This window comes from Bos javanicus, chromosome 5 (genome assembly GCF_032452875.1).
Source record: "Bos javanicus breed banteng chromosome 5, ARS-OSU_banteng_1.0, whole genome shotgun sequence".
NCBI classification, from domain to species: Eukaryota; Metazoa; Chordata; class Mammalia; order Artiodactyla; family Bovidae; genus Bos; species Bos javanicus.
Window position 1 is genome coordinate 40,908,891 of NC_083872.1, and position 26,834 is coordinate 40,935,724.

Consider the following 26,834-nt stretch of genomic DNA (forward strand, 5'->3'; position numbering starts at 1 on the left):
GGGCAAATAGGTTTTTCTGGAGAAATATAGAAATATGCATACATAGAAATCAGAGGAAAATAAATGTGATAAATATATAACATTCTAATGAGTATCTTTTAGAGTAGGAGTCTAAATTTCAAGATATAGGTCAATTTTTAAAGATACTCAGTAAATTATGCCAATTTCCTATGCATTACTTTATGATACAATATTTAATTTGAAGAAAATGTATATTACATAGTATCATTTTACATTACTTTGACATTGATATTGTATTTATCTTTTAACTTATTAAGATTGAACTAAGTATAAGTGAAAAGTATATTTAGATTTAATGAAACTCATTTAGATTTTCTAATTTTCTGAAAGAAAATACTTAACCAGTCAACATACTTTTGATAACTTTCTAGTTATTTTTATGGAGATTTTACAGAGTTTCACAAAATTATTTATTTTTCCCAGTAACTTTTACTAATTATAAAGTCTATAAAGTCTCTAATTATATATTAACACAAAGCACTTATGACAAGTCACTCCACAAAAATGGACCTCAATTTCTTCACAAGTACATGTCAGAGACAAGACCTTTTTTTCACTCATGAGGTTCCTCCCAGGAGTTACAGGTATTTGAGAAAATTACTTTGAGACACAGCTCAACTTTAAATGCTATAGAATCTTCTTGATTTGGAGTCTACAATACATTTAAAACCTACCACAAACCACATCAGGATCATCTCTCCAGGATTCAAAGGTGCCAGGACCATCTGAGGCACAGAGGCGGGACAATTCTGAGTAAGTGTCACACGTGGATATTTTGTCTCTACTTTGGCAATACTCGTCAATACAGATCATTTTGTAGTCACTGGATAAAGTGCTAACCTTTCCACATTTCTCAAAATAGGTTTCAATAATTTTGTTACAGTACTGCAAAATAAAGCATGAAGTTTTATTAAAGCAACAGGAAAATGAGGAATAAAAGGAGTATTTAGGGAAAGATAAGCTCAGAGAGGGGGTGTTTGTACAATATCCTGTAGCTTTGAAAGGGAAAGTTCTTGAACACTGATTTGAAATGGGGAGTTTTGAATTATTAAAGTTCCTACAGTGACTGCTAAGTGAAAATTTCACCTCTGATAATATGTAGTGACTTCAAAAATTGTACCTAATTTCATCCAAAATTTCTCTAAAGGTGACATGAAGTTCAGAACTCAAGAAAATGGAAAATATGAGAAAAGAAAAGATTGTCCATGCCAGAGACAGGGATAATGGATGATTGAAACCACAACAGACAGAAGGGTATTAACCCTTTAGCTGTCAGTCTGCTTATATAATATTTGATGAGCAAACAAATAAAATAGACTGATTCTGGGCTTTCTTGGTGGGGGTCATGTGAGCTGCTCTGGAAACAGCATATTTGTTCTCATGTTGGTTAAGGAAATAAAGACATTACTGTCAAACAAAAAAGTTTTTTAAAAAATTTTTGCAAATTTTAACATGTTTTAATTAACACATAGCTGTTTTCTATTTTAATTATGTTTGTTTTCAGAAAAATACAAAAGCTGCTGCTGCTGCTGCTGCTACTAAGTCACTTCAGTTGTGTCCGACTCTGCAACCCCATAGACAGCAGCCCACCAGGCTCCCCCGTCAGAGTGGATTGCCATTTCCTTCTCCAATGCATGAAAGTGAAAGTGAATGTGAAGTCGCTCAGTCGAGTCTGACTCTTCGCGACCCCATGGACTACAGCCTACCTACTAGCTAGCAAATATACAATTTCCACCAAGTAATCCCCAGGACAACTGATAACATTCTTCAAGTGAGGTATAAAATTAAGTGAAATGAAATCTCAAAGACTTTTTTTTTATGAACTTTGGTTGGCTAAAAAGTTTGTTCGAGTTTTTCTATAAGATGTTACAGAAAAATCCAAATGAACTTTTTGGCAAACTCAGTATTATTCTTTGTGTATCTTTCTCACTAGGTAACAGGCTCTGAAGAATTGATGCTTTTGAACTGTGGTGTTGGAGAAGACTCTTGAGAGTCCCTTAGACTGTAAGGAGATCCAACCAGTCAATCCTAAAAGAGATCAGTCCTGGGTGTTCATTGGAAGGACTGATGATGAAGCTGAAACTCCAATACTTTGGCCACCTGATCGAAGAGCTGACTCATTGGAAAAGACCCTGATTCTGGGAAAGATTTAGCGCAGGAGGAAAAGGGGATGACCGAGCATGAGATGGTTGGATGACATCACCGACTCAATGGACATGGGTTTGGATAGACTCCAGCAGCTGGTGATGGACAGGGAGGCCTGACATGCTGTATGTCATGGGGTCCCAAAAAGTAAGACATGACTGAGCGACTGAACTGAAATGAACTGAACAGGCTCCTTTAGAGCAAAAACTAGAACTTTGTAATCTCTAGGCTTAACACAATGTCTCATACATAGTCTTTAATATAACTTTATATACTTATTCCAGAGAAGGCAATGGCACCCCACTCCAGTACTCTTGCCTGGAAAATCCCATGGATGGAGGAGCCTGGTAGGCTGCAGTCCATGGGGTCGCAAAGAGTCGGACACGACTGCATGACCTCACTTTCACTTTTCACTTTCATGCATTGGAGAAGGAAATGGCAACCCACTCCAGTGTTCTTGCCTGGAGAATCCCAGGGATGGGAGAGCCTGGTGGGCTGCTGTCTCTGGGGTCACACAGAGTCAGACACGACTGAAGCAACTTAGCAGCAGCAGCAGCAGCAGCATATTCAGCTAAAACATTTGAGCAACCAGGAGTAAGTTCTCACACACTGTGCAACTACCACAACAGTAAAACGTCATAATACTACTACAGAGCTCAAAATCTCATAGGAAGCATGTGAGAAAAGCATGAGGCATTTTTATAGATCATAAATTCTAACGATTGGCATTGGGTAAAAGAGAAAAGAGGAAGTAATTCTAACTGCAAAGATCAAGGAGCACTTCACAAGTAAGATAGCAGATGATCTTATACAACATTATGGCTTAATTTGCTTTGATAGAAGCTGACAAGATGTTATAAATACAACATCCATTGTCAATAAAACATGTTTCTTCTACCTATACAGTGCATGCATATCTTGATCTTGAGAATTTATTCTAGATTGAAATATGTATATGTGAAAATTCCTTCAGTCATCACATGAGTGCAATCTACCAAGTTCAACATTCAGAGAATCATGTTAAGTGCAGAAAATTAAAAGCAAATGATGAGTATTTTCAATTGGTGTAGTCAAAAAATGATCTGCAACTTTTTCAGAAAGATGATAAAGTATACTGGAGATGACAATTCAGACTTGCTGTCTGGGGCAAAAGTAAGGGAGAAAGAGCAGAAAAGTAGTTCTTAGGAACACATTACAGAATTTCTAAACTGTGAAAGTCAAGCCAGTCCCCACTGAGATAATTATGGAGAGGAGAAGCATGTCAGTTTATAGGCCAACTAAAACACTGTTCAAAGGAAATTAGAATTATTATACTAATATATAGTAAGTATCATAATGTTTTAGGGAAAAAATACTTACTTAAGCATCTACAGCTAGACTATAAAGCTGAGAAACAGACCATATGGACATTGGAGAAGAAGCAGTTGCAGAATTCTAATAAGGTCTGTGTGTTAAGAAGAGAATTTTGGCTATTTAAACTGAAACCAAAGGGAATATGCTGAAGTCTGCTATTAGATGAAATATAAATTTATTACCTGTACTCCATCTTCACAAACTTCATAGCTTTTACTAACAGCTTTCGAACAATCATCAGGAATTTTACTATCGGCAATGTGCTCATTGATATCATCTCCTTAAAAAGAAAGCAATGTTAACTTCAAGATATAATTATATATGTACATTATTTTCAAGATAAATATAGACTTGACAATATAAACATTTATTTTAACAATTAATCATTCTTTATACAAAGGCAAATTGTTAGCTTTAGATTTATCCAAAATCAAATAATTGTAATTTCCTTTTGGGAGGGAATTTTCTTAGACAAATGCATTGAAATCCTACCTGGAGTGCTGTTGAAGTTACCACAAAGACCACAAGTTGGATATTGCTTGTGAAGAGTGAGCTTTAAAAAAATTATATGTATGTTTATAAAATATTGAAAATATCTCAAGACAAAATTTAAACAAATGGAAAGACAGAGCCTCTTCATGTTCAATTTTACCTAAGCTGGTTACTTAGTAATATACAACAGAGTCTTTTCTAAATGATCTGAATTTAGAATTTGCAAAGATCTGACTTCACCTCTTACTGACTGTGTCTTTGGTTAGATTATTTAACTTTTATTATCCTGAATTTCCTGAGTCCTATTAACTGTAAAATAAGATTATTAATATTATGTACTTCAAGGTATTTTAAATATTAGATTATGCTTAGTACTGTCCTTGATACATACAGATTTCTCAGTAAACCTTATCTCTTATTTTTCTTGTATTATATTATTTTTATTACTGAAAGTAAAGAACAAAATGAACAGGACTATAAGAAAATCATAGGTGGACTTACTGAGAGTTTGTTGTTTTTGTCCCACATTAAAGACAGAATTCCTCTACGACTATTCAGAACATTATGTTCTCCATATTTTTTAATGTGAATCAACTTATTGTTATATGGTATCTGCACACTGAAAAGTATAAAATACAGTTACACATAAAAGATAATAACAGTATTATTGCATCAAAATTTTTCTGATAATTCATGTTTCTATATTTAGTATCATAAATAATACTGCTGGTAAATATTAAAGGTTTTTCTAGTCATTTCAGAAGGGACACAATGACTATTTTTATGAATTTGGTAAGACTTTTAAGAAACAATGAATAAATCTTTGGGGCTTTGGAGAAATGAACAAGAAGAAACTGGTTCGTTATAAGAATAAAATGATTAAATAATTTGAAATGTTCATAAGTAGCCTATCATATCTCATTTTCTTACCCTGAAAAGCATTCAAATACGTCATCCCTTCCAAACATAAATTGCTACTTCTAAAAATAATGGCCTAAGTTTCAGTGTATTGTGAAACCTCAAATTTTTATTTAGCATTAAACATACAAATGAAAGTTGAAATATTCTATTAATAGTTTCGTTGAATATGCATGTTGCCCCAAATCTAGGCTCAAAACAGTCAAACAACAGACCTACTCTTTTTTTTAACCACCTTGTTATAGGAATAAATCCCATATACAGCGAAGTCTTACATATGTAACAAGATTTTTTTCTAAATGTCAATATGAGCACCAAAATAGGAAAAGAGTAGTGTATCTTCCCCAACCTTTTTCTCCCCTTTTTGATCAGGTTACTTCAAAATATTCTACATACTTTATTCAAAACACTATGACATTTACCTTTCACCATTAACTGAAAGTATATCACCAAAGATAGAGACATCATTGTTGTCAATTATAACTGTTATTTTTTCAATCTCACTATCATTGTTTCGTTTGATCTCAATATTGAAATCTCCTCCCGATTCAACACAATGACGGCAGAAAGTATACGTGCATGAAGACTCAAAGGAAAAAACACGGCCGTTGAAAGCTTTATATGCTCCTTTGCCCCAAGTAGAAGCTTCACCTATAAAATATTTAGGGTCAAATATTCATTATTATTTAGAACAATTAATGTAGCTTCCATTTTTTATTTTTTAAGGGTTTATGTACCAAGAAAAAAATTCACTGAAAGGTACTAGTCTCACATCCATCTTAAATCTATAATTTTCTTTCCTACATACTGCAAAATGTGTTAAAAGTAATACCTGAATTCTTGGAAATAGCCAAAGTTGGCTATTCCTGCTAAAACAAAAGAAGAAAAGCATCTTTTTTCCCCGTGGGAAAGGGAAATTGTCTCTATTGTGGGAGAGAATATATGGAGGGAGGCTGAGTTCTGTTTGTTTGTTTGTTTGGCTTTTTATAGAGATAATCTTTCTAATGTCTGAGTGGGTTACCATTAATATTGGATGTGTCACAGTTAAAAAATTTTTTTTAATTAATTAAAATGTGAAAAAATATTACATAAGTGTAAATAAGTATATTCTTTCTATACATATATATGTGTATGTATATATATGTGTGTGTGTATGTTTATCTGTATGTATGGTGTGTCTGGGTGTATAAAACAGATAGATGATTGGAAAATTTTTTAAACTAGTTTCAAATTTTCTTTACTTTGAAACCTCATTAGGTAGTGGCTGATGGACATATAAATACATATACAAATTAGAAATAAATCTATTACTTACCAATAATTGCATTTGTTTCGGAGTATTTTGGCGTTGCTTCTGGAATATGGGATCCTTTCTCTATTCAATATAATAAATAGATTACTTAAATTTCTAATATGTATTGGCTTTAAATATATAGAATATTTGGTCTTCTATGTGGGAATTTAAAAATTGGTATTGAAGACTATCCAATGGGTTTTTTATCCTAAATATATAATTTCATTTTGTGATGCTATGATTTGCCAAAGTCATATGCATGGTTATCTATGAAGCCCATATTTTTTCTTGTAGCAATCAGCTACAGTAAGTTCAGACATCATTAACAGTTTATTCATTTTGGGTCATGGACAGTTAATAACGTATGCTGCATCCCTTACAGAATTATTTTTTTAACTTCAAAAGTAGAACTTAGTGGCCTATTTTTATTGGAAGATACTACCCAAACAGGTCCAAGATAGATTTATTAAACCAGTCTACTGTCTAATACTAGTAACTCAATTATCCATATATTAAAAAATCAATTATCCTGATCAAAGGGAAAAATTCATAACCTTGAAACTTGGTTTCCCATAATCCTTTATTTCCAATGCACTGACTCTTTTATATGTGACCAAGTAAACACATGAAATCTTAGAGCAAGGTCTAAAAGCAAGCAACATAATATAACAACAATTTTAAAAAGTGAACACTTTGATAGAATTTTAAAATATTTTTCACAATACCATTTATTGTATATCTTGAGGCCACTTCTCTTTATTACAGGCTGTCTAACCCAAGTTAGGTGAAAATAGATTAAATTCTGAGTTTATTTATAAAATAAACCTTTAAATACTATATCTAAAATGATAAATGGGAGGTTGTATTGTTTTATTTAGGATCTGTTAAGATAAAATTGAATGTTTCTTATTCAAAACTTGTTTCAAAGATCCAATTGGTCATCTAAATTATGGTATTCAAAGAGAATAAGCACTTAGAAGTTCAATATTGCATGAGAAACATTTAATAATATCAAGTTCCAGCAAATCAATAATCAAGAGAGCATCTTATAAATACATTTTAAAAACTGAACATTAAAAATCAAACTACCTGGAGTGCTGAGTGGTCCAGATGTACTGTAGTCAGATGAACTTGTGATACCTAATTAATACAAAATGATTAGGCCATTTCCATTTGTAATTTTATTTGGTAAAATATGAAAAGTATATTTTAAGATCTGATATATATATATATCAAAGATCTAAATTCATCAATGGTGATGATAGCAGACTTAGAGCCACATGATGCTATATAAGAAAAACATTTTTATCAGCTTAACAACCTACTGGAGTAACAAAATTATAAGCCTCACTAATAAATGAACTGATACCAAATTAATTTATTCCAGATCAGTTGCTTAAAGCTTGTTCAGGTAAAGAGAAAAGGGTTGTATAGACAGAGTTCCAAGTCTGCTTTTCCAGTTTCAACCAAACTTACTCTCACTGTGAATTCTTTCACACTTGGGAAATCTAGGTACCATTTCAAAATGTCAAGTGCATAAGGGATTCAGCATTCATAGAAACTGGAAGTATTAAAATTACTAATCTAGATGAGCTGAGATGTTCAATCTCAAGATGTCTAATGTCAAGAGACATTAATGTCAAGAGATCCAGAACCTGCCATTTCAAAAGCACTAGATTTACTAGCATTAGATATGCTACTTGGGAGACTATTAATTAATAAAAGTCTGTCACCTAATTTGGAAAATTGAAAGCAGTTGAAAACTGACATCCAAATAGCAGAAAAATCTCAAATAGGCAACCACTCCACAATAGAAAGATAAGAGATAATTACCTCTTAGTACATTGCTCAGGAACAAAACCTAATAAATTTGAATACCTAGGCTAATGGCAGCAGGTCTAGGGTTCAGAATTTCAGTGTCTCTTTAACCATTTGTATCAACCGTACTTAAGCAAAATCAGTGACAATAAAGAATGAAAAATTCAAATATCTGAGTTTCACTGAAGTTTTGACCCCAAAATGTGTGTCCAAAGATTAAGAACAACCCAAAATAAAATTATTATTTCTGTATGACCAAATTCATTAATAGTCGGCTCTGAGACCAACCATTACTACACTGCAGTATATTTTTTGCTAATTATATTTTATTTTTTAAAAAGGTATTAACCTTAAATTTGAGTTCTAAGTATGAATTGTATTTTTCAGATACTCACTGCTAACTTCATCAAAATAGTTCCCATAGCATATTAAGTGTTACTTTAACAATATGCAACACAAATTTCAATACTATTTAATCTCATGCTTCCATTAAGTGGAAATAATAAATTTTATGAGATTTTCAAAAAGGATGGATCTTATTTACTCTTCTCAGGAATGGACCTGTTAAAAAATACTTTAGCCATCAAGGCCAGATGCAAAATACAAAGTTCAAGCCCAACAAATCAACTGCCACTCTTCCACTTATGCAACTCCAAATCAATTTCACATAAAGGCAACAAAAACTATCTCACACCAATATATTCATAACCACAAAACTAGTTCCACATTCTAGACCAACATATTAAATTACTTTCATCTGATATCATCTAAAGATATTTCATCATTTTAAGACTTTGCATTGCTTTTTATATTTTATTAAGAAAAGTTACAATTTTCACTATTTTTTTAATATAATTTACGTTAGAATCCTGCCTTTTTAATTAACAGAAATAAACCTCAATTCTCAAGTCAGGGGAACCAGATCCAATAACATCTTTTCCAGCATCACAGGTACCTGTACCACTAACGCCAGTTTCATCAGATACGTTTCGTCCAGAGGTACCAAGTCCAGCTTCACCCTTGTTTCCTTCACCACTTCCAGAATTAGAAGACCAAATGTTTCCTCCTAATGGAAAATCAAGATGTGATTAAAGAAATAAAGAAGGAAGCAATTAATTTGGATTTCTTGGGAGTAGAATCCAGGTTAAGATACCTGAGCCACTGACTTCAGATCTAGGACTCAAGTATTCAGCCCCAGCAGATCTGCCACTACTCTTTCCATTCACACCAATTTACTGACTCTAAATCCCTATTGGTCAGATGACTCCAAACTGAATCCTGAATCTTCAGAAATGCCACTAAAATATTCAGCCTCATTTCTTGCATTCTTTCCAAATACAAAATGATGGTCAAAAGAATTATTTCAAAGCATATCGTGATTTAGAATTATTCCATGCAAAGACATTAACCATCAAAACCTATAGCACTGGAACTAGAGTCCAAAGAACCACCTACTCCATTTCTATCAGTCTATACCACTATGATCACTGTCACCGAATCAATCTGAACCAGAATTGCCAAAATCAAATTGAGTTCAGCCCTTCTTTTCTCCCTTTCTAAAGCTAGAAATCCTTCCCTCTAGTGGAAAAATTAAAATGTTATTTTAAAAAATAATGAAATTTTGAAATGCATTTCAATTTTACTGAAAAAAATCCAGATTAGGAGAATGCCCGAGTCATGGGCATTGGTCCTGAGATTCATGGATCCAGGCCCAATGGACATTGCCACCCCATTCTATCAATCTGCTGCCTCCAAATTCCTTTTCACCAAAGGTCAAGCATCAATCCCAAATTTCCAAAATTATCACTACTTGTTCATCCCTACTTCTTACACTAGTACTCCTATCAGAATATCAAAACTTTGTTACCAGAATATATTTAATAAATGTTATGATTCAGAAAATTTTTTTCCAAAACTCTTTACTTCAAGTCCAAAATAAAAAGATTCACACTTTTGAGCCAGCAGAAAAAAATCAAAATATTATTAAACAATATAATAAACATTTGGAACTCAACTGGATTTCTCAGGAAGGAGACTGAGAGGATACCTGAACTACTGGCATCAGAGGCAAAGCCTTTGAGTTCGTCCTCAACAGATGCACTGCCACTCAAGCCATCCCCTCCAAGTTCATTGATTTCCGATCCCTGTTGACCAGAAGACCCTAAATTGGATTCCAAATTTTCAGACCTATCACCAACATCGGTACTAACACTTCTCAAACTGGTGTCACCTGCAGAATATAAAATGGTTGTCACAGAGTTTATTGAGAATATTTTATGATTCAGAAATTTATACATGCAAAAATGAGATATCAATACCTAGATCACTGGAAATGGATCCTTCAGATCTAACCACTCGATTTCCTTCAACTGTTTTGCTACTAAAGTCACTGTCACCAAATGAACTTGAACCAGAAGCTCCAAAATCAAATGCAGCATTGACCCTTCCAGCTCCAACTTCCCAACCAAAAGACCCTGTTTCAACTGATGAAAAAACAAATCAAGATATTATTAAAATTTAATCTTTAATAATTAATTTATTGTAAGATATTATTTAAATGAAAGTGTTTCCATCACTTAATTTAATTAACTTAAAATTTTTCAGAATGAATCTTGATTGGAATACCTGAGCTACTAACATCAGACCCAAGATCTTTAAATCCAGCCCCAACAGATGCAGTGCCACTCAAGCTATCCCTTTCAAGTTCATCGATTTTCAATCCCTATTGACCAAAAGACCCTAAGCCAGTTTCCAAATTTCCAGAGCTATCACCAACAAAGGTATCACCACTTCTCAAACTGGTGTCACCTGTAGAATACAAAATGATTGTCACAGAGCATACTGAAACATTCTATGATTCAGAAACTTGCATGCACAATAATGATATATCAATACCTAGATCACTGGAAATGGGTCTTCCAGACCTAGCCACTTGATCTCCTTCAACTGTTTTGCTACTAAAGCTGCCGTCACCAAATGAACTTGAACCAGATGCTCCAAAAGCAAATGCAGCATTGCCTCTTCCAGCTCCAACTTCCCAACCAAAAGACTCTGTTCCAACTGATGAAAAAATAAAAATGTTATGAAAATTTAATCTTTGTTAATTAGGTTGTTGTGAAATTTAAAGAAAAGTGTTTCCACTACTTAATTCAATTAACCTAAAATTTTCCAGAATAAGTCTTTATTGGAATACTAATGACAGCAGACTAATGACAGCAGACTAATGACTAATACGGTTGTCAGCTAATGAAAACAGAACCAAAACCTTTAAATCCAGCCCCAACAGACATACTGCCACTCAAACTACTCGCACCAAGTTCATTGATTCCAAAACCCTGTTGACCTAAATTGGAATCCAAATTCCCAGAGTTATCACCAACAGAGGTATTCAAATGTATTTTAACCAATTAATTAGTTTAACCAATTAAAATTTTTTTCTGGAATGAGTCTCAGTTGGAATACCTAAGTCACAGGCATCCAAAATCTATGGATTTACCCCCAGCAGATCCCTTACTGCTAATTTCACTCCAGTCAGCTCTACTGATTTCCAATTCCTTTTGACCAGATGTCCCCAAACCAAATGCTAAATTTCCAGAGGCATGGCTACTAAATTTAGCCCCTCTTCTTTGCTAGTGCTGTCTGCTGAAGTTAAAAAAAGAGACTGTCACCAGGGAATATTTAAATACAACTTATGAATCAATACTTTTCATACACAAAACCTAAATAGTAATATTTAGATCACCAGAACTTGATTTTCCAATGTTCCTATTTCTTTTAAGACTACTGACACCAACTCCACATGAACCAGAATCATCAAGACTAAATCCAATTTAACCCTCTTTTTTACCATCAAGTCCAAAATCAAAAGGAAAATGGAAAACTAAATGGAATATTAAACTGTTACCAGGAGAAATAAACAAAGGATAAAAATCATTTATGTTTTTTCTTAATAAAGTCTGAATCAGAATATATGTTATTAAAGAGAGAGCCAAAGCCCATGGATTTATGAACGAACTTCTTACCATTCATTCTATTTCCATCAGTTTCCACATCTTTTAAGATAATTTGCTCTGACACAAAAAAAAAATCTATATTTACTGTACTTTAATGAACCTCAGTTATGTCAATGACTTTAATTTCCAAATATAAATTGATATTTATCTACAACTTTTGATATTGAAAATATAATATAAAACAATATTGAACCACATTTTGAAATAAAAATTACTGCAACAAAATTTAGCACTTTCATTTTGCTTATCACCTTCTAATTCTTGACCATAGATATACACATTTGACAGTTTCAAACATTCTGACATTCCTTTCAGGACAATCAGTTCAAATACGAGTAATGGAACTTAAAAATTCAAAAAATCATACAAAAACATGAGACCAAAAAGGTTTTGTTTCTTGTGACAAAACTTGGAAACAAGAGAGTTTAGGTGGCTTTCCCAAAGTCCACAAAAGCTTCATAGGAAAGACTATATAGAAACTGTATTTCTTCATTCCAGGTCCAAGCCACTTCATAAAAGCATTCATTCCACTTGCCTCTTCACTAAAATGTTTAAATTGATTTCTGTTGATGAAAGCACAGATCCTTTAAGAATCAAACGTAGTTTAAAAATCTAAGCACGGAAATTGAAACTGTAATCAGAAATCTTCGAGCAAACAAAAGCCCAGGTCCAGATGGCTTCACAGATGAATTATACCAAAAATTTAGAGAAGAGCTAACACCCATCTTACTCAAACTCTTCCAGAAAATTGCAGAGGAAGGTAAACTCCCAAACTCATTCTATGAGGCCACCATCACCCTAATACCAAAACCTGACAAAGATGTGACAAAAAAAGGCCAATATCACTGATGAACATAGATGCAAAAATCCTTAACAAAATTCTAGCAATCAGAATCCAACAACACATCAAAAAGATCATACATCATGACCAAGTGGGCTTTATCCCAGGGATGCAAGGATTCTTCAATATCCACAAGTCAATCAATATAATACACCACATTAACAAATTGAAGAATAAAAGCCATAGGATTATCTCAATAGATGCAGAGAAAGCCTTTGACAAAATTCAACATCCATTTATGATAAAAACTCTCCAGAAAGCAGGAATAGAAGGAACATACCTCAACATAATAAAAGCTATATATGACAAACCCACAGCAAACATTATCCTCAATGGTCAAAAATTGAAAGCTTTTCCCCTAAAGTCAGGAACAAGGGTGCCCACTTTCACCACTACTATTCAACATAGTTTTGGAAGTTTGGGGCACAGCAATCAGAGCAGAAAAAGAAATAAAAGGAATCCAAATTGGAAAAGAAGGAGTAAAACTCTCACTGTTTGCAGATGACATGATCCTCTACATAGAAAACCCTAAGACTCCACCAGAAAATTACTAGAGCTAATCAATGAATATAGTAAAGTTGCAGGATATAAAATCAGTACACAGAAATCCTTTGCATTCTTATACACTAATAATGAGAAAATAGAAAGAGAAATTAAGGAAACAATTCCATTCAGCATTGCAACAAAAAGAATAAAATACTTAGGAATATATCTACCTAAAAAAACAAAAGACCTATATATGCTGCTGCTGCTGCTAAGTCGCTTCAGTCGTGTCTGACTCTGTGTGACCCCAAGGACTGCAGCCCACCAGGCCCCTTCATCCATGGGATTTTCCAGGCAAGAGTATTGGAGTGGGTGCCATTGCCTTCTCTGAGACCTATATATAAAAAAAACACTGGTGAAAGAAATCAAAGAGGACACAAATAGATGAAGAAATATACCATGTTCTTGGATCGAAAGAAACATTATAGTGAAAATGAGTATACTACCCAAAGCAATCTATAGACTCAGGGCAATGCTTATCAAGCTACCAACAGTATTTTTCAGATAACTACAACAAATAATTTCACAATTTGTATGGAAATACAGAAAACCTTGAAAAGCCAAAGCAATCTTGAGAAAGAAGAATTGGAACTGGAGGAATCAATCTACCTGACCTCAGACTATACTACAAAGTTAGAGTCATCAAGACAGTATAGTACTGGCACAAAGACAGAAATATAGATCAATGGAACAAAATAGAAAGCCCAGAGATAAATCCACGCACATATGGACACCTTATCTTTGACAAAGGAGGCAAGAATATACAAAGGAGAAAAGACAATATCTTTAACAAGTGGTGCTGGGAAAACTGGTCAATCGCTTGTAAAAGAATGAAACTAGAACACTTTCTAACATCACACACAAAAATAAACTCAAAATAGATGAAAGGTCTAAATGTAAGACCAGAAAGTATAAAACTCCTAGAGGAGAACATAGGCAAAACACTCTCCAACATAAATCACAGCAGGATCCTCTATGACCCACCTCCCAGAGTAATGGAAATAAAAGCAAAAAATAAACAAATGGGACCTAATTAAACTTAAAAGCTTTTGCACAATGAAGGAAACTATAAGCAAGGTGAAAAGACAGCCTTCAGAATAATAGCAAGCAAAGCAACTGACAAAGAATTAATCTCAAAAATAGACAAGCAGCTTCTGCAGCTCAATTCCAGAAAAATAAATGACCCAATCAAAAAATGGGCCAAAGAACTAAACAGACATTTCTCCAAAGAAGACATACAGATGGCTAACAAACACATGAAAAGATGTTCAATATCACTCATTATCAGAGAAATGCAAATCAAAACCACAATGAGGTACCATTTCACGCCAGTCAGAATGGCTACTATCCAAAAGTCTACAAGCAATAAATGCTGGAGAGGGTGTGGAGAAAAGGGAACCCTCTTACAGTGTTGGTGGGAATGCAAACTAGTACAGCCACTATGGAGAACAGTGTGGAAATTCCTTAAAGAACTGTTAATAGAACTGCCTTATGACCCAGCAATCCCACTTCTGGGCATACACACCCGAGGAAACCAGAATTGAAAGAGACACCTGTACCCCAATGTTCATTGCAGCACTGTTTACAATAGCCAGGACATGGAAGCAACCTATATGTCCATCAGCAGATGAATGGATAAGAAAGCTGTAGTACATATACACAATGGAGTATTACTCAGCCATTAAAAAGAATGCATTTGAATCAGTTCTAATGAGGTGGATGAAACTGGAGCCTATTATACAGAGTGAAGTAAGCCAGAAAGAAAAACACCAATACAGTATAGTAACGCATATATATGAAATTTAGAAAGATGGTAACGATAACCCTGTATGCGAGACAGCAAAAGAGACACAGATGTTTAGAACAAACTTTTGGACTCTGTGAGAGAGGGCGAGGGTGGGATGATTTGGGAGAATGGCATTGAAACATGTATATTATCATATGTGAAACAAATTGCCAGTCCAGTTTCAATGCGTGATACAGGATGCTCGGGCCTGCTGCACTGGGATGACCCAGAGAGATGGGATGGAGAGGGAGGTGGGAGGGGGTTCAGGATGGGGAACACATGTATACCCGTGGCGGATTCATGTCAATGTATGGCAAAACCAATACAATGTTGTAAAGTAATTAGCCTCCAATTAAAATAAAATAAATTTATATTTAAAAAAAACCCAGACAAAACAAAAAAAAATAATAAAAATCTCTCCCATGAATTCCTCTAATGCTAAATCAGATTTGGTCAAAAATAACCATCAATTCCTGCTTTGCTAATTGATTGCTTTTTCTGTAAAAGAAGGAACTAAGAAACAACCTAGATTTCTGTTTCACTTGCAGCAAAATTAGAGCCAGCTAATCCATTTACTGAATTCACAAAAAATCCATTTTGGCCAGATGCACCCCAACAAATTCTATTTTTATCTGAAGCAGTGCCACTAAGTTCTGTACCACGAGAGACACTGTTCGCAAGACTATATGCTGAGCTGGTTTTCTTTACCATACAAAAATAATCATTATCAGAGAGAAGTTGCCTTCATTCATACTGTAAAAGAAATCAATCTACACTCACTGCTTGAACTAGGTCTTCACTATTATTTTGAATGTATCATCCCTTCCCCTCCACATATCTTTCCATATATAATTACACACAGTATAATCAGAGGTGGGCATAGCAGCCAATTTACCATGAGGTTTGAGAGAATTCCATAAGAAAAGTGATGCACTGGCTTCAGAGTTCATTTAAGATAAAGTTTCAATGTGATCTATAGAACATGAGCAAACAATTCGCACCTCAGTGTTGTAAACAAGAGCAAATTTCTGTGTTGATTTATTAGTCATATTGAGATTGTCAATCCCAAAATAGATGACTGGACAGATAGGAAATGTTTGTGTCTTTCCTGTGGCTATTTTAACCACAGCCCTACACCTAAAACTGCTATTCCCTTTTTAGTTATCACCACCTGGACTCAAATATTAAATTTTAATATAAAATATTGAAGTTATTCTCTTCACTGGATCTCCTTCTTCGTGACTTTTGCAGAGATACAAACTATAGAAACTTCAGGAAGCAGGTAAGTAAAGTAAAAGTTTGAATCAGCCAGAAGGAAGAAGTGTATTGAATCAGAAAACACATGCCTAACTTAAAGAAATTTAAATTTGTTTCTGATCGAACCAAAATTGAAGGCCACAAACTGCCTAAGAACCCTACTTTATAACATTATTACTTGGCAAATTGAGTATGTAATTTCACGAGGAATCTTGGTATTGAAAATGGATTGTGGTTGCAGACAGAAACATGAGTATATGTGTGGGTGTGTGTGTGTGTGTGTGTGTGTGTATGCGCACGCACGCGCATGAGTATGCGCTCCGTCGTGTCCAACTTTGCGACTCCATGGACTATAACACACCACGCTTCTCTGTCTGTGGACTTTTCCAGGCAAGAATACTGGAGTGGGTTGCCATTTCCTCCTCCAGGGGATCTTCCTGACCCAGGAATGGAACCAGCAACTCCTGTGTCTTATGTGTTGCAGGCAGATTCTTCATCACTAAGCCATCAGGGAAGCCCAAAACATGAGAGTTTGCTCTAAAAATGGGTCCAGGAAGCATTTTAAATTATTAGTTTACAATTATAAAAATGATTGATCATCACGATAATACTAAGAAAGATAGTTTAAGAAAATAAAAATCATTAGGAAGAATTTAATGTAAACTTTGCCAAGATTCTCTTAAAACAGAATTCATTACTTTCATTGGCACTGGAATTAGTGTCTTTCAGGCCATATGCTACAAATAAAACAAAGATTATTAGATTATCCCAACTGGGAAAAAGTACTTCTAGGTCAGTATTTTTCTCCAACAGTACCTGCTGGAATGTCTTTTGACTCTAAACTATTAACCTCCCAAAGTTCTCTGACCTGTCTGCAGCAGTTCCTTGAGTGCTAAATCCAGTGTTAAAGAGTGAACCAAACAAGAGATTTCTTTATTCTGTTTAAGTCACCAAAGGATGAACTACTGTGCAAAAAGGGACTTACTGTGAATAACAGACATTTTTATATGAAAACAGTATTGCTGGCACAATAAATGTGATTAGATTACAATACTATGAAAAGCCATATATTATTTTGTGTAAGCACCTTTATTCTGGTGGTGCTGGGAATGACATACACCCCTTATTAATTTACTTACCATGTCCATATCTTTTTGTCATAGTGGTAAGACCTCAAGAAATAGATGAATAAAGTTATAAAGATTTAATTGATATGTACTAGAAATTCTTCCTCTCATGGACAGGGCAGAAACCTCCCCATCTGCTTCCTTCTCCAGTACTAAGCTCCGAGTTCCAGTGGTCAACCTTCTCCCATCATAATACTCTACCATGTTGAATTCACGCTGTCCTTGGTTTAGTAACAGCTTGTAAAATTAAAATAACATACCTGATTCTCTTTTCTGTATTTCTGCAAAGAAGAAAGATGAAAACATTTACTCATAAATTAACATTTGCTTGACTCCTTCAAGAGCTAGTTTAAATGTCATTTCAATGAGGCATACTCTGACAATGTAAAGTTGCACCCCCCCCATTTTAATCCTCCTAATTATCATTATATGACTCTAACTTATTCCATAGATTTTATCACCTTGTATATACCACGTTTACTACTTATAATGTTTATTGCTTATGAAGTGTCTTCTAGATTTAAGCTGTATAAACTTAATATTTTTTGCCTGTTTTATTCACTGAGGTATTCCAGATGTCTTGAAATGTGCTTGAACCATAGAGGATACTCAGTTAATATTTATTTAATAAATACATTAATCAACAAAGGCCTTTTGTTAAGGTAATATATACTGTATAATATAAGGTATTATTGAGGTATTAATATACTGTGCTTTCTATACCATTTCTGTTTTTTTCTAATCTCTGTAATAAAATTGAAGAACTTTAGAATTAGTAATGCCTTAATAACTACAATATTATTGTAAATTCATGGAAGACATGCATTTTGGTCACTGATTAGATAATAAAATGCATGATTTGTAAGCAGAACTTAAAGACTATGTAAGAGCAAATACAAATAATAGTAAGAAACTTAATTCTCTCTGTTGACAATAAGGGAAGAGAGACTCCCCTCTTTTTTAGATCATTTACTTTAGAAAACTTAAACTCCCTTCCTTTCTCTACCTCTTTAATATGTTTTTTCATCTTTTTAAAGGTTATGTAAGCAACTCAGTAATGTTTCCTTAAGGGATTGGTGACTATCTTTTTGAAACGCTATCATCAAGGGAGAGAGCTCCTCTGTGTCCTGGGTGATATGAACATAACTTCAGCTGGTGTCTGACTCCAAGTGCAAACTTCCCTCCTTTATGATTTTAAAGATACAAGAAAGTATTTTTTCTTATAAAGGCAACTAGCAAACACAGGTGGCTACCCTAACTACCAAGCAAACTTAGGACAAATCGTGTGTGATGATTGGTGATGTCAATTGCTCTTATTTGAGGACAAGTTATTGTTCAACTTAAGGACATGTATGTAGTGGGTTTTATCTTCCTGGCTGTATAAAAGGGAAATATTTCTTTCTGTTCTTGCAATCTCTCCAGCTGATTGTCTATGATGTGTATCATACTCAGGTTTAATCCTTATTCAATAATAAAACTGTTTTCTTTCTCTTCTGCTTTTGTGAAGAGGTTTTCTGGGGTGGCAGAAGATTTTGTTTTTAATTACATTTCCCCATCTCCGATTTTTGGACTTAACCATTTTGCATGTTTTTCGCAAATATATTTTTCTATAGCAAACAATATCCAGAAATAAAATATTAAATTTTTGAGAATAGCAATGATTTAGTCTACTATTTAGTTGGAGGAAGAGATCCTTAACATTTAAGACATAATTAAATTATAATAATCACTTAATAGTGTTTGGTTTGAGATGAAGTCAAGAGTGCTTAGATTACAGCCAATTTATATTATTATGTTATTAAGTAACCCTCAAAATACTATCACTTTTACAACACTTCTCCATATACAGCGTTTTTTTCTCAACTTGCCCTAAACCTGTCCCACTTCACTATACACTCTTCTCCCTTCCTCTTTTATCTTCTCTCTCTCTCATTGTCTTTCTTCACTTCCATGTACTTTTATAATTGCATCTTGAAATCTAAATATCTTAGTTTGATGGCAAAGCAGAAAGAAATAAAGCCATATTCAGTACAGTGGGAAATTTATGAACTTTTGAGTCAGACCCATCTGGACTCCCAGACTTGCAATCAGAATGCCCTTTGTCAATACCTCTCTTAGAGAGGGGGTTCCTACTCTCTCTAGCCACCAAGTTTTACTCTGGCCTTCCTTGAGCCATGGTCCTTCTTAGAGGTCAAAGAATACAGACACAGGGTCAAGGGTATATGCTAACCCGGAGCCAGTTCCATCTTCCCTCCCCCATTGTAGATCATACTACGCCTCAAATAATCTTGAGAGAGATGCCCATGAAGATTCTGGTAGAGGGATTGGGACAACAGGGCCCTGGGCACACATATAATAAGCAAGGATGAAAAATATCTGCTTTATAATGTGTGTGTGCATGCTCAGTCACTCAGTTGCATCTGACCCTGCAACCCCATAGACTGTAGTGCACCAAGTTCCTCTGTCCATGGGATTTTCCCAGGCAAGAATACTGGAGTGGGTTGCCATTTCCTCTCATTATATTTCACATATTTAATTCATGGTAAGTGTGCACTGTATTCATTATATCTCTCCTGAGTTTAACGCCACAGATATATTAGATCCTTCATTTTGTTAGACAAATGTTTCTTCTGAATTTATTCATTCTGTTATTGAAATGAACAGCCTTATATCTTAGCCAGTGTGCCATATTTGTTTCTACTATTTTATCCTTCTCATATTTGATTATGTAAAACTTGCTCAGAAATACAATGCCACTCGGATCACAAGTAATAACGGCCAGTATGTTTGTCGTATGTATCACATCTTATATGTGGTATGTATACCTTAATCTACAGTCACATTTTTCTCATAGGTTTAAGAGATTTTTATAAATCTAGTAACCAGAGCAGTTTTATATTTCAAAGGTTACTACCTTCATCAGTACTGACTAGGTATTAAAACAGTTGTCCCAGATTATACTAGAACACACTATGGTATGTTTGTATTAATAAGAAATATTTCAAGTGTTTTAACGATTTTTCCATGGAAGACATGTCCTGTCTCCAAAGAAAAGCAGTTCCACTCTATTGTTATTTAGCACAAATAGCATAAGAAAAGAAAACAAAGTAATTTACCTGATTTTCTTTCAGCTATTTTGTCATCTGAAGAAAAAGAGAGAGAATTGCTGTCATTAGTAGCTTTTTTGATAGATTTGCCAATAGAAAGTGAATCTTGATTGCAACCAATGCTTGTGCTGTGAGACATTCCCACATCTGCTGACCATAGTATCTTAACACCCCTCTAGACCAGCTCCACAAAGGAAATGGCTATACCAGTCCTCCAACCAGCTAATAGAGTCAGTCTAGACGCATGAATTAGGACACAACAAAACATAATTCTTAGATGACTGAAAAGGTGTTTCAAAGCATTAATTATTATTCTATTGGCAAAATGTAGATGTTTTAAAGTTTTTCATGTAACAGAAATAATGTATAAACTAAAATTAATTAATGTGAATCAAATGAGTACAATTTTTATTTTACAGCTGTATACTGAAATTCAAATATATACAACTTACAGATAGTTCCAGCATTGCTATTATTATGAATCAAGATGAACTTTAAATAAATAGCAAGCTTGTCAAGCCATAGTAAGTATGTGTGCTGTGCTTAGTTGCTCAGCTGTGCCTGACTTTTTGCAACCCCATGGATTGTAGCCTGCCAGGCTCCTCTGTCCATGGGGATTCTCCAGGCAAGAAAACTGGGAGCAGTTGCCACATCCTCCCTCCTCCAGGGGATCTCCCAACCCAGGGATCAAACCTGCATCTCCTGCATTATCAGGCAGGCTTCCCTGGTGGTTCAGCTGATAAAGAATCCTCCTGCAAAATGGGAGATCAGGATTCCATCCCTGGGTTGGGAAGATCCCCTGGAGAAAGGAACAGCTACCCACTCCAGTACTCTGGCCTGGAGAATTCCATGGACTGTATAGTCCTTGGGGTCGCAATGAGTCAGACATGACCGAGTGACTTTCACACTCTTTACTACTGAGCCAAGGGTATGAACTAAAACAAACATCAAATAAAGCCAGTTAAAAGATAAAGGGCTTCCTATGTGTTCTGATAAATTGTTGCCAAAACTAAATTGTACATAGTTACACACACACACACATTTAGCCAAAAGATAAGAAAAAATGGTTTACAGATAGGTTTGGGGACTATTTGTCTCTAAAGAAAAATTATACAATAACATTCCCCATATAGGTTTAATATCTGGAAAATTCTATCTGAAATGTAGGTTGCAATTAAGAGTCATCCCCAAATCCTCTTGCAACAAATAAAGATGTCAAAAAACCATGCATGAACTTTTCCCTTCTCGAAAAAAAATTCTGGGGTTTCACACAGAATACACACTATTACAACATATACAAGGGTAATGAGCTGGGATCAAAGGTGCTCTCATCACAGGAAACTGAAGGCAGTAAGTAGGAATTAAAACTGAGTGTTAAAAGCAGATGTAATGATCCTATAAAAACATAAAACTAGATATTCAACATAAGTCAGGAGAAAGAAAGGCATATTAAGAACAAACATAGAAACTCGGAAACTATCTCCAGAGTAGAGCCCAACTGTCGCACACATATCAGTAAATCCCAAGGGCAACATTCCATGGTATTTAATATAATTCACATTAATTTTTATGTTCTCAAAATAAAGTTAATCTGTGTTCAGAAGTTCCATTTCTTCTTGGGTATGTAGATAGTCTATCTGTGGTTCATTTCAGTAAGTTTACCTTTCAGAGAATTTGGTTACCCTCACATAGAAAACTTTTATATGTAGAACATATAAAATCATATAAAAATATAAAAACATATCAATGATCCTTAATTATTTTATTCATTCAAAACATACATACTGAGTGTCATTGCACCCATAGATCAAAATCCCACCCTTGAGTAGCTTACATTTGTGAGATAAACAGTGAGGAGTCCTCGTAATTCAACAACAAAATCAAGTATGTATGAAAATTAAATATATCAATTTTCTGTATTCCATGTTGATGAGAATTTAAATTGATACAGCTATTATGAAGAACAGTATGGAGGTTCCTCAAAAAAATTAAAAATAGCACTACCATATGACCTATTAATTCCACTTGATTATGGATCCAAAGGAAATAAAATCACCATCTCAGAGAGATATCTTCACTCCCATATTCAGTGCATAACTATTCACAACAGCCAAGAGATGGAAACAAAATAAGTGTCCATCAACAGATGGACAGCTAAAGAAAGTGATATATGTTACATACAATAGAATACTGTTCAGCCATAAAAAAAGAAAATCCTACCATTCATGGCTACATGGATGGACCTTGAAGGCATTATGTAATAGGAAAGAATCTTTTGTATCTAAGTCAATGACTTGTAAGTTTAAATTACACATAACGACCTATCTCTGGGAGCCATGCCTCCCAGGTAATGTGCATTAAGCTAAAATACTTTTGCTTAGCTCATGGGAAACATCCTGATCAGGACCAGCTGTGAATGACTGCAGGAAGATTCCCTCCAGAGACTAATAGGAACCAGGAAATAATTTGATTTACTACCCCCCACCTCCCTCTACAAACATACTTTTAGTATAAAAGAGGCCTGAATTCTAATTCAGGCAAGATGGTTCAAGATGGTTCTTTGGGGCATGAGTCTACCTTCTCAGTTTGCTAGCTTTCTGAATAAAGTTGCCGTTCCTTGCCCCAACAACTCATTTCTTGATTCATTAGCCTGTATGAAGTGAGCGGTATGAGCTTGAACTCTGTAACAACTATATTAAAGTGAAATAAGTCAGAAAAAGACAAATATTATACAATTTCCTTTTTATGTGGAATCTAAAAGTATCAAACTCATAGAAAAAGAGTAGAATGGTGATTTCCAGGAGATTGAGAATGCGAGAAATGGGAAGATCTTGATGAAAAGTAATATACTTTACCAAATACAAACACAAAGTAATTATGAGATAAATAAGTTCTGGGGATTCAATGTATAGCATAGCGACCACAGTTAACCATTTTGCATCATGTACTTTAAAGGTGCTAAGAGAATAGATCTTAAATTTTCAAGTCACACACACAGATACACATACAAAATAACTGTGTGAGGCAATAGAGGTGTCAAGTAACTTTATTGTGGTAGTCATTTAAAAAATATATGTATACCAAATCATCCATCACATTGTATACCTTAAACTTAGGTCAGTTATATCTTAATATAGCTGGAAATTTTTTTCTTTGTTCCAAAAGTGGGCTCAGAATACACCTTGTTATCTAAAAGTGAAGATCAATTTCTGAAAGATACTGACCTGAGTTTAGCCTATAAAATAGGGCTTCCCCATCTATTAAAAAAAAAAAAAAAAGGTGACAACAGTTAGATCATTTTATACTTCTATATAGCATATATTTTAAAGCAATCAGGATAATTCTATCATTTCCATTCTTCTTTTAAATTCAATATGAGCAATCTGCTTTTCATATCTAATCACTGTTATTTCAATATTAATTTATTACTTTGGATCTTTCCTATTTAACAAATCTCATCTATATAGATATATGTAGTATATTTACCTATCAATTTACTTAAAAGTTTCATTGTCAGCACATTCTTGGGAACATATGTAGCCAAATAAATTAACTTCACACATTACTATTAACCAATGCTTTATACCTTTTCATACTAGCTAAATGTTTTACAGCTGCTAACATGAAGTTTATTTTCTGATCTATATTTCACTCGATTTTCCCTAAACATTTCCTGGTTAATGTGTTAATAAGCAATGAATTAGACCAAAAAGGGGAAGAAGATAATCAATTGTACAGATTTCACTCTAGAGGACAAAATAGTCTGGGAATAAGATAAGAATTGATTATCTTCTTCATGCCAAATCTACTGAAAATTTTTTCCCACTTAGCCAGGGAACTGTTTATTTCTTTCTATATATTTGTTGTTGTTCATTCACTCAGGCATGTCTGACTCTTTGCGACCCCATGGACTGCAGCACACCAGACTTCTCTGTCCTTCGTAATCTCCCAGAGCTTGCTCAAACTCATGTTCATTGAGTTGGTGACACCATCCAACCATCTTATTCTCTCTTGTCCCCTTCTCCTCCTGCCTTCAATCTTTCTCAGTATTAGGATCTTTTCTAACAAGTCAGCTCTCCGCATCTATATATTTATGGTTGATTTAACAATAGAAATATTTCTTCTGCCTGATTCTATGGATGTCTTCTAAATATCTGCTTTCTCCAAATTGTGGTCATTAATTCCTTACCATCCTGTAACCTACTGAAAATGAAGGGAATCTGTTTGGATCCTGAAACTCATTGACTAAGAGCAACAAAAATTCATTTTCACTAAGGCACCTGGAATTTCTTTTTTCAGGTATACTCCTTACTTCTCACTGTGAACTTAAAAAATTCTTGAATTTTGTCAATCAATAACCAGCCTATGGAAATCCTCTTGAAACATTTGTAATCATTTACCAGAACTATCATGGAGATCTAGGAATTTACTTTAGAAATACTCTCCAGTTATCTGGTCAATTTAATATACTTTACCAAATACAAACACATTTTGTTGTGATATATCATTTATGTTTTGAAAATGAAAATAATGTTTCATGATCTATTACTTAAGATATAAGAAATACATTTATGCAAACATAGTCAAAGAATATTTATATTTATATAAAATAGAAACAAAGATTATAACAAAATGCTATGTTAGATTATGAAAGTCTCCATTACTTGAAATAACATTTTCTAATGGTCTATCTAAAATTTCCCAAGTAGCCAGATTAAGAATAAGAATGTTTTCTCTTAATCATAGTAAATAATTGTAGTTTTCTTCATTGTAATTTCTCACAGAAAAGTAAAATGTGTCCTACTTCTAAATTTATAAAATTGATTTAAAATTTCAATATATAACTAATCTCTCTTTTGCACTTTTCTCCTTATGTTTAGATGTTACAGTTTTCCTATACTTTTCAGAAACAAACTAAAGGATGAGAAATACATTTGTTTCTAAATATTTTTATTTTGTTTTGCTCATTTTTTAAAAAAAGATTTATTAGCAATCTTATCTTTCAATAAACTCTAGAAATTAATTAATTGATTTTCTAAAATATCCATGAAAGTTTTAGTTTAAAAAACATTCTCCTTATAAAATTTTTCTTTGATGATGAGCTAGTCTTTTAACTGGGGATACTTTTATGATTTATGAAAACTGAAATTATTGGTGTGGGTCTTTAGTTTTGAGGTAGATTCAAGTTCAAAACAGAGTCATCAAAAATCTGTTCACTAATATCTCTAAGCATATGGCTAACAGATAAAGATATTCCCTTAAGTCAGGCTTGTTAAAGCTGAAACAATACATAACAAAATTAAAATCTAATTTTCTTACTTATTATCCTACTCATGGTGCAGGAAAGATTTCCCAGAAGAAAAATATTTGAAATATAGAACATGAAACATTTCAACAAATATATGCATGGATCTATCAAACATGGAAGGATTCTTTAAATTAGTCACTTACTTTTGCAAAAGATGCAAAGTGCCACAACCAAACACAAAAATATTAACTTCATGGTGGTGACTGGGACCTAAAAACGGAAAACAGTCATCGTGGAGAATCAGATCCATAGGGTTCCTTCTACCTGGAGCTTTTATACTCACTCATACCACTATATTTCATCATGGGCTAGGTGTGGTAAGCTTAGTGCTGACAGGGCAAAAGTAAATATCATAGCTCACCAGAGATGAAATCCATCTCAAGTCAGTTTAGTGTCTTATTTCTGTGACATCTTCTATCTTGAATTAAGTCCAGCTCACGCCAAATGCAGACCATGCCTTCTTGCCACCCTAGGCAAACAGCTAAGGCAGGAACTAAAAGTCCCAGATTAAAAACCAAATATGCCAATGATGTACATTTATCTGTACTCTATTAATCATTGCAAAAGTCTTAATACCTCAAGAAACTCAAATACTATGATTAAATATTGTAATTGTCTCTCTGTTAACAATGAAATGTATTTTAAACATTAACCTACCTGGAGACAAAGAACTCTTTTCTTAATGATATATGAACAGGTATTTCCTTAGAGAAATATGTGACTATCACACAGGGTATACATATAGACATATGGGCGTTTTTAAGTGCACCATGGTTATAGTAATTATTACTCACAAGGATACATAATTCTC

General features: G+C 34.0%; 1 protein-coding gene across 1 annotated transcript; it reads right to left on the reverse strand.

Moving 5' to 3' along the window:
* Nucleotides 1-4,800: 4,800 nt before the first annotated feature.
* On the reverse strand, nucleotides 4,801-26,618 carry MUC19 (mucin 19, oligomeric). Its single transcript, XM_061416440.1, is given in 12 exon segments — nucleotides 4,801-5,580; nucleotides 6,245-6,304; nucleotides 7,313-7,363; nucleotides 8,997-9,107; nucleotides 10,089-10,271; nucleotides 10,360-10,524; nucleotides 10,667-10,849; nucleotides 10,937-11,101; nucleotides 17,869-17,889; nucleotides 20,725-20,751; nucleotides 23,940-23,972; nucleotides 26,167-26,618. Coding segments are annotated over 12 exon segments (1,284 nt in total). The 5' UTR covers nucleotides 26,219-26,618; the 3' UTR covers nucleotides 4,801-5,347.
* Between the last annotated feature and the right edge of the window lie 216 nt (nucleotides 26,619-26,834).